At 41.1% G+C, this 8,826-nt stretch overlaps 1 protein-coding gene and 1 non-coding gene across 3 annotated transcripts; both read left to right on the top strand.

The window, feature by feature from the left end:
* The first annotated feature begins 318 nt into the window (after positions 1-318).
* Positions 319-7,065, top strand: SLC25A3 (solute carrier family 25 member 3). Of its 2 annotated transcripts, none has more exons than XM_059186602.1 (8): positions 319-467; positions 690-850; positions 2,357-2,481; positions 4,049-4,228; positions 4,627-4,808; positions 5,894-6,066; positions 6,525-6,635; positions 6,723-7,065. In XM_059186602.1, the coding sequence occupies exons 2-8, from the start codon at positions 694-696 to the stop codon at positions 6,881-6,883; spliced, it is 1,089 nt and encodes a 362-aa protein (XP_059042585.1). In that variant the 5' UTR covers positions 319-467; positions 690-693; the 3' UTR covers positions 6,884-7,065. The 2 variants fall into 2 exon arrangements, with proteins under 2 accessions (XP_059042585.1, XP_059042586.1); XM_059186603.1 differs by lacking the exon at positions 2,357-2,481 and adding an exon at positions 2,655-2,776 and having other exon boundaries at positions 320-467.
* Positions 5,575-5,822, top strand: LOC131840076 (small nucleolar RNA SNORA53). Its single transcript, XR_009357186.1, has one exon. It is a non-coding gene; the product is annotated as a small nucleolar RNA SNORA53 (small nucleolar RNA).
* Positions 7,066-8,826: the final 1,761 nt, after the last annotated feature.

The raw sequence follows: 8,826 nt of genomic DNA on the forward strand, positions 1-8,826 counted from the left end.
TGCAACACCAAAATAAAGTATCATCACACATTTGGGTTTTTTTTCCCTCCTTCTGTTCAAGTGACTACTATACTGGGACTCATTTAAACGTGAAAAAACTGAACCCCGACGTCAAGGAAAGACGCTTGAAGATGAAGGGACAAAAGAAGAGGTCACGAGCACAAAACCCACGCCACTCAAAAACCCGGCTCGGAATGCGCGCGTGCGCAGAACGAATCCTCCTGCGCAGAAGCCGGGCCGGAAGGGCTGGGGCGGACGGGGGCGGGGATAGGGTTGCTAGGAGAACGCGATGACGCTACGGCCTCGGCGCCCTTTTCCGCCAATGGGTGCCGCTTGCTGCGGTGACACGTAGTGTGCGTCACGGTGACGACATGCAAAGGGCACAGATCTAAGGGTCGGGAGGACGTTCGGCCTCTGTGAGCCGCAGCCTTTCCGAGGGAGCGGTTGTGTGTTCGCCATCTTAGGAAGTGAGTGTGCCAGGCCTTGACCCCGGTGGGTTCGGGGAACGGAGCCCCTCTGAGGAGCCGCTTAGGCTGTAGGCCTGGCCGATCTCCTTGAAGGAGGCCGCCATGACCTCCTCAAGGGCGCGGAGGCGGGAGGAGCCCGTGTCGGGGTTCTAGGGTGCCGGTGACTTTGGCGGCCTGAGGGGCTCCTTTACCTTTCCTCCGACTGCTGCTCTCTTCCCTTAGGAAGATGTTCTCGTCCGTGGCGCATCTGGCGCGGGCGAACCCCTTCAACGCGCCCCACCTGCAGCTGGTACACGATGGCCTCACGGGCCACCGCAGCAGCCCCGCGGCGCCCCCGGGCCCGCCCCGACGTTCCCGCAATCTGGCAGCAGCCGCTGTGGAAGGTGAGCTTAGACCCTGCCCCTATATGGTCGTTATGTGCCCTCGTGATCCACTCGGCCTTAGTGGCCTGGCGGACAGAGGAGGAGAACGCACCTGGCTTTCTGCACCACAGGACGGGGCCTAGTTGCTTGCCCTAGGGTGTCAGCCCTTTTCGCTCTAGGCCGTGTGTCCGATCCTTGGCCCTCCCTCAAGGGCGTGGAAGGGCCCAGGCACAGTTCCCTCTGTGACCTCCACGTCCTCGGGAGAGTAAAGAGGCGGTGACTAGCTCCTTATCCTCTCTGCCGTGAGACCGCTTGGTCAGTGGACTTAAGTGTTGGGTAAAGTCTCCTTCCTAGCCACTGGCCACCTGCAGTTCTTTCTGTTACTTAATTTGGCTTTAATTTTCTTCTTCTTCCTTTTTTTTTTTTTTTTTTTTTTTTTTTTTTTTTTTAAGGATTTTATTTATTCATTTGACAGCGATCACAGGTTGACAGACAGAGATCGCAAGTAGGCAGAGGCAGGCAGAGAGAGAGGGGGAGGCAGGCTTCCCGCCCAGCAGAGAGCCCGATGCGGGGCTCGATCCTAGGACCCCGGGATCACGACCTGAGCCGAAGGCAGAGGCTCTAACCCACTGAACCACCCAGGGACCCCGGCTTTAATTTTCTTCTTAAAAATACTCCTTTCTCAAGTATTCCCGAAGTCTAGTGTTTGCTGAAAGGAGATATATGAGATAATTGGGTGTCTTGTTTTAATGTAATTGGTAAAGGAGGGGACAGAAGCCCCAGATAAGCTATAAAAAGGAGATAAATAATTGGAAGGGATCCCTTTAGTCTTCCCTTTCAGGAATCTTTTCGTTTAGGCTCAACTTGAACTTAATTGTTAATGTCTTAAGTCCCAGTGGAGTGTATGGACAGAGAAGCCTGAAAACCAGATTGTAGAAATTTGTGTAAATGTTATCTAAATTGTGTAAAACCTAAAGTTTTCAAATCATTTATGTGTTTCTGTTATGTCTTTAGTGTGGGTAAAAAAAATGCTTACACGATAATGTAGTAAATGTACTTGACTTTAGGAGTTTATCTAATTTTATGCTTAACCATGAATCCATAAGTGGGGATAGTATTGATTAGTGACTGGGGTACACTTAGAAGTTTGCAACCTTTTACTTGTCTAGTGCTCTTCTGGGGTTTGGTTTGTATTCTGAAGTGTGTATTTATCAGCAGTTAATAATTTGAAATTTGGTTTTAATTCGAAGAGCTATTAACGTTGTCAAAGACTTTTTAGTATGGCTGAATAAGAGCTGGTGTCTCAGAACCTTCATAATCTAAATGATTCTTCAATTTTGGCAGTAAATGTCTTGTTACTTAAAACTAGATGGAAAATCATCTTTCAGCTTAATTAATTGTAAACAGTGGCCAAAGTTGTTCATTTGTGATAGTACTATTTCACAGGGAATTATAGGTCTCTTTCATTCCCGGGGCCTTAGTCATCTCTGAAGAAATACTTACTTGATTTTTTTTTCAATCAAACAGAGCAGTATAGCTGTGACTATGGATCTGGCAGATTCTTTATCCTTTGTGGACTTGGAGGAATTATTAGCTGTGGCACAACACATACAGCATTGGTTCCTCTAGATCTGGTTAAATGCAGAATGCAGGTTTGTTTTGCATGTTGGATTGAAAGCATATTGTTGAAGCATGGCTTTTAAAGTTGTACAACATAGACATCTACTAACAAGCTGTGTGGAAACCTAATTATCCAGGAGGTAAGTTGATAACCAGTAACATGAGTTTTATATTAAAATGCATGGTGTGTCTTGTCTTACTACAGAGTACAGTTGCGAATATGGCTCCATGAAGTTTTATGCACTGTGTGGCTTTGGTGGGGTCTTAAGTTGTGGTCTGACACACACTGCTGTCGTTCCTCTGGATTTAGTGAAATGCCGAATGCAGGTTTGTATTTAGATGGCAATACTGAATGTATCCTTCATGTGTGACTTAATTCCAAATAATTTTAAAAAGACTTCACAAATGAGAAAATTTGGAGACATAACAACTGCTAGAAACTTTGGTAGGAAACCAAACCCAAATTTTCTTGACTCGTGATCTTTATTTTAGTTAGTGTTTTAAATTGAAGAAAATGGCTCTCTCAAAAATGAGAGTGTAGGCACATTTTGGATCTCAAACCCTGGCTATAAATGGTATTTTGCTGCTGTGCTCAGTTCTGACTACAGTCCCTCTTCAGGACCTACTGGTTCTTTATGCTCCCAGATAGTCATTTTATAAGCAGTTGCTTATTACAGTAGGTTATCTGTAGTGTATTTTTGAAGTAACTTCATTTCTTTTATTTTTCTGATAGGATCAGGTTAGAACATTAATGAAGATTAGAAAAAATACTCTTTTTCACTGTCTTAGTTCTAAAATTTTGTAGGCATAGCTTTATGTACCTTTATTTACATAAGTTTTTTTATGATTAGAATATCTTAATTAGGATTACTGAAACAAAAATAATCAAACATCAAAAATTTATTTGTCCCAAACAGGATTAGAAGTCTTCTTATCTAAAAGAGAGAGGAAGGTGAAATAAAGGAAGGTGAAATGTTAGCAGGGAGAGGAAGGTGATGTATACCAGCTCTTGTAGTACTGGCAGATACAGTGAAATTAAGATTTTTTTTTTTCTTTTCCATTAGTTAATAGAATGGATGTGAAATACACCTTCACTAAGATGTATGCATGTCTCTTGAAGTGAATTTAGGTCAAAAGACCGATTCTTATGTTGATTTACTTTTTAAATTTGTGTTTAAATTGCCTTAAGTTCATAAAACTTTATAATTAAACTTCTTAATGGGCTAGCATATATCAGGGATATAGACTTTTCTCTTAGGCAATAAGCTTTAAAACTAATTTTTTAAAAGTGGTAGAGTTGGTTGGTGAAAAATTTTGAGTTTTATCATGTATTTTTCTAGGAATTCTGCCTCAACTAACCCTCCAAGACTTAAGTCTGACTGAAAGAAAGCTAGACCTTCATATACAAAGTTAAATTTACAAAGATGATTGTAGATACTAGGTTGATATGCAGTGAATTTGTGTCTACCCACCTTTTGTGCAGTTACTGGTTTATTTTAGAACCAAAGGAAAAACTAGTAATAGTAAAATAAATATTTATGAGAAATGATAGCTGTTTGGTACATAGAACTAATTTTTTTCTTCTTGTTTTAAATACAGGTGGACCCCCAGAAGTACAAGGGCATATTTAATGGATTCTCAGTTACACTGAAAGAGGATGGTGTTCGTGGTTTGGCTAAAGGATGGGCTCCAACTTTCATTGGCTACTCTATGCAGGGGCTCTGCAAGTTTGGTTTTTATGAAGTTTTCAAAGTCTTGTATAGCAACATGCTTGGGGAGGTATGTAATTTTAACTTAGAAATGGACAGTCCTAAGTTTTAACTTAAATTGTAAAACCAAAAAAGGATCTTTTTTTGGTCTGTATTATACTCTGATGCTTTCCAGGTAAGTTGGATTTTGAGGTTTTTTTAAAGAGAAAGGATCTGGGATTCCTCTGTACTTCCAGGGCCAACTATACTTGGCACCTAGATGTTAAAAAAATAATTCACATTGTATTGTGGTTGTTAAGATTATGGAGAGGATATACATTCAGTCTCATGTGTGTTGTTTGTGGACCATAACGATAAACACTGTTAGGTTGTCTGAAATGTACTGTTTCCTAGAACTGTCCCCTAATTGAAATTGAAAACAGCCGATGTAATAGCGATACATGTTCCTTCTTATGTTTTTCAATTTAGGAGAATGCCTATCTCTGGCGCACATCACTATATTTGGCTTCTTCTGCCAGTGCTGAATTCTTTGCTGACATTGCCCTGGCTCCTATGGAAGCTGCTAAGGTTCGAATTCAAACCCAGCCAGGTTATGCCAACACTTTGAGGGATGCAGCTCCCAAAATGTATAAGGAAGAAGGCTTAAAAGCGTAAGTGAACATTTGTCTAGAGTTATAGAATAAAAACACTCATTTAAGGGAACTGCATTTGTTAGCATTAAACCTAGTGGACTTTTTTTTTTTTTTTTTAAAGGCTATTACGTTAATGTCCATATTTACCTTTTATATAGAACATAAACTCCAGGGACAGAGATAAGTTGATTCATGGTTTAAGCCTTGAATTAAAGACTTTTTCTAATGAACCATTTGTCAGTCTGCATATGACTTGATATTATTAACTTTTGGGAAGGGCTTGTTAGAATTCTTGTCATTGGGGGGCGCTTGGGTGACTCAGTTTTTAAGCATCTGCCTTAGGCTCTGGTCATGATCCCAGAGTCCTGGGATCGAGCCCTGCATCTGGCTCCCTGTTCAGTAGGAAGCCTGCTTTTCCCTCTCCCACTGCCCCTGCTTGTTTTATTTTTTTTTTTTTTTTTTTTTTTTTAAAGATTTTTATTTATTTATTTGACAGAGAGAGATCACAAGTAGACAGAGAGGCAGGCAGAGAGAGAGAGGAAGGGAAGCAGGCTCCCCGCCGAGCAGAGAGCCCGATGTGGGACTCGATCCCAGGACCCTGAGATCATGACCTGAGCCGAAGGCAGCGGCTTAATCCACTGAGCCACCCAGGCGCCCCTGCCCCTGCTTGTTTTATTCCCTCTCTCACTGTGTCTCTCTCTGTCAATTAAATAAATAGAATTTTTTTTTAAAAAAGGCTTATCATCTGTGTTCACAGCTAAGAATTTGCATATAGTCTGGCTACAACATGCTTCCTTAGATCCACCTTTGTGGATGCCAATCTTGAACTGAGTTCTACTTGTAAACTTCTTGTTTCTTGTAGTTCCAGTCAGAGAAACATCCAGCAACTTTTTTGGTTGTATAGTCAAAGGTGCTTGAGTCATTGGCATGTGAGATAAATATACCTGCATGTTAGTCTTTGGTTCTGATAGAAATGACACGCAGTTATGCTGCCATTTTTTGCTATCAGGACTCGGCTGGTGTGCGGACACGTCTGTTAATGATGCGAATCTCTGCTAGGTGATTAAATGCAACTGAGTAAAATACGTCTCCTGGTTTCCTAGATTCTACAAGGGCGTTGCTCCTCTCTGGATGAGACAGATACCATACACCATGATGAAATTTGCCTGCTTTGAACGTACTGTTGAAGCATTGTACAAGTTTGTGGTTCCCAAGCCCCGAAGTGAATGTACAAAGGCAGAGCAACTGGTTGTAACATTTGTGGCAGGTTACATAGGTATGAGTTATTTACAGCATATTTGTCTGAAATTAAGGACAAGTAACCATTTCTGGTACTGGCCCCTATTGGGGAAAAAAATATTCCAAAGAAGTTATCTTCCCATAGCATTTTTTGTGCCTTTTTAAGATTCATAAATGCTTGTTAATTAGTTTCTGAAAGAATTATTTTCAGGTTTACATGTCTTGATTAAGTTTGGGGGATCTATTGATTGCATTGCTGTACCCTTTTTTTTAGGTCTAGTTTCTCAGTACATTTTTAATACAAAGGAACAGTAATTAAAATGTGGATATAAAAACTTGAAGGATTGTTATTACATAGGATAGACTGCTATATAACTTTGTCAGTCTCTACATCTGATCGTTTTTAAGAACTAAAAATTAGGAAAAGGTTATTGGTTGTAATACGAATTTTTAAAATGAATCCCATGTGGGACTGTTTATGTTGACTTTTTTCAGCTGGAGTGTTCTGTGCAATTGTTTCTCACCCTGCTGATTCTGTGGTATCTGTGTTGAATAAGGAGAAAGGTAGCAGTGCTTCTCAAGTCCTTCAGAGACTTGGATTTAAAGGTAGGATTCCACCACCAATGCCCCCGCCCCCAAAGAGTAACACTTGAGTATGCTCCATTTTTCATTCATGTTTCATATTTCCACCAGGTGTATGGAAGGGACTCTTTGCCCGTATCATCATGATTGGCACTCTGACTGCACTACAGTGGTTCATCTATGACTCTGTGAAGGTCTACTTCAGGCTCCCTCGCCCTCCTCCACCTGAAATGCCAGAGTCTCTGAAGAAGAAGCTTGGGTTAACTCAGTAGAATGATCAAAGCAAATGTGGACTGAATCTGCTTGTTGATCAGTGTTGAGGAAAGTACAAGAGGAACTTTTATATATTTGACAGTGTAGGAAATTGTCTATTCCTGGTATAATTACTGTAGTACTCCTGCCAAAGGCGAGAGTTTCAGACCCACTGTTGAAATAAACCCAACTGTTCATGATTTGTCTGTGGTTCAGTGGTTATTTTTAAAAAGAGTTTTTAAAGATTTAACCCTAAAATGGAAGGAATTTAAGGTTTTAAATTAAGTATAAGTTAAAACCTTAAGGAAAAAATGCAAATGGTTCAGTACTACTTAACACTCCCTAAAAATGAAATCTACCTGAATTTTCAAAAACTTGATATAGTTATAGTTAAATTGAAATACGGATAAATATATGCGGTTTTATTTTGACAAGTTAATTTCAGCATGTATTCAAATTTTGCAACATGTACTATAATTTTTATAAATCCTAGTGAGTTTGCTAATCCTCATTTGTAAAAGAAAATCTTTTTTTCTAGGGGCACCTGGCTGGCTCATTTGGAATGTGCAACTCTTGATCTCAGGGTTATCTGTTGGAGTCCTACACTGTGTAGAAATTACTTAAATAAACTTTAAAATTAAATTGAAAAATATGTAAATTAGGCTGGTTGTTAAAAAGATAGCTTTTTTTTTTTTAAGATTTCATTTATTTATTTGACAGACAGAGATCACAAGTAGGCAGAGAGGCAGGCAGAGAAAGGGAGAAGCAGGCTCCCTGCTGGGCAGAGAGCCCCCCCCAATGCGGGGCTCAATCCTTGGACTCTGAGATCATGACATGAGCTGAAGGCAGAGGCTTTATCCCACTGAGCCACCCAGGTGCCCCAAAAGATAGTTATTTAAAGGTTTTCTTTTGTTTGTTTTAAGTAATCTGAAACCAGTGTGAGACTTGAGTGTATAAGCCTGAGGTGAAGAGTCACATATTCTACTGACTGAGCCAGTTGCGCCTAGAATGATAGTTTTTAAAAGGACCAAAGCACTTTAAGCCACTTTAAAAACAAAACAAAACAAAAAAAACGATGTTACTTATTTGAGATCGAGAATGAGAGGGGAGAAGGTTAGAGGGAGGAGACTCCCTGCTGAGCAGGGATTCCCTATGTGGGACTCCATCCTGGGACTCCAGGATCATGACTTGAACTGAGGGCAGTCGCTTAACCAACCGAGCCTCCCAAGTGCCCGCTAAAACCACCTTAGGCAGCAATTATCCTCAAATCTGACTTTTTCTAAACTACAAAAAATACAGCATAAAATCACCTAGAAAGTAAGCCACTGTTTAGTTTTCTCCTGTGTTTGCTTATGAAATGTGAAAACCTAATCAGTAATAATTATTCAAATCTGATTACATTTGACCTGAGGTCTTCAGGTATCTGGATTGGGTTGGCAATCCCTGTATAGAGTAGAAAAATGGGGGTGCCTGGGTGGCTCAGTGGATTAAGCCTCTGCCTTCAGCTCAGGGTCCTGGAATCAAGCCCTGCCAGGAGCCTGCCTCCTCTGCCCCCTCCCCTGCCTGCCTTTCTGGCCTACTTGTGATCTCTGTTAAATAAATCTTTATATAGATAGGGACTTGGGGAAAAAATTTTTGAAGAAGTCTGAGGGAGAGAAATGTTTTTATTAACAAACCCGTGTTGTAAGGCCAGTGAACAAAATTTAGGAACCAGATACATTTAGTTACATGCTAACTTCTCTGTCATCACTTCCTTTTAAGATTACAAACTTATGTGTATTGCAGAGAGAAAGGAAGGGTTGTGGGTGCAGTTAAGCCACACTAAAAAGGTACAGCTCTAAGGGCCCCTGGGTGGCTTAGTGGGTTAAGCCACTGCCTTCGGCTCAGGTCATGATCTCAGGGTCCTGGGATCGAGTCCCGAATCGGGCTCTCTGCTCAGCAGGGCGCCTGCTTCTCTCTCTCT

Source organism: Mustela lutreola, chromosome 8 (assembly GCF_030435805.1).
Source record: "Mustela lutreola isolate mMusLut2 chromosome 8, mMusLut2.pri, whole genome shotgun sequence".
Classification (NCBI taxonomy): domain Eukaryota; kingdom Metazoa; phylum Chordata; class Mammalia; order Carnivora; family Mustelidae; genus Mustela; species Mustela lutreola.

Excerpts from the sequence above, each read along its gene's own strand:
- SLC25A3 (XM_059186602.1), top strand. The coding sequence starts at position 694 with ATGTTCTCGTCCGTGGCGCATCTGGCGCGGGCGAACCCCTTCAACGCG. Across the intron at positions 4,809-5,893 it reads AAGGAAGAAGGCTTAAAAGC|ATTCTACAAGGGCGTTGCTC; the intron begins GTAAGTGAACAT and ends CTGGTTTCCTAG. Across the intron at positions 6,067-6,524 it reads ATTTGTGGCAGGTTACATAG|CTGGAGTGTTCTGTGCAATT; the intron begins GTATGAGTTATT and ends GACTTTTTTCAG.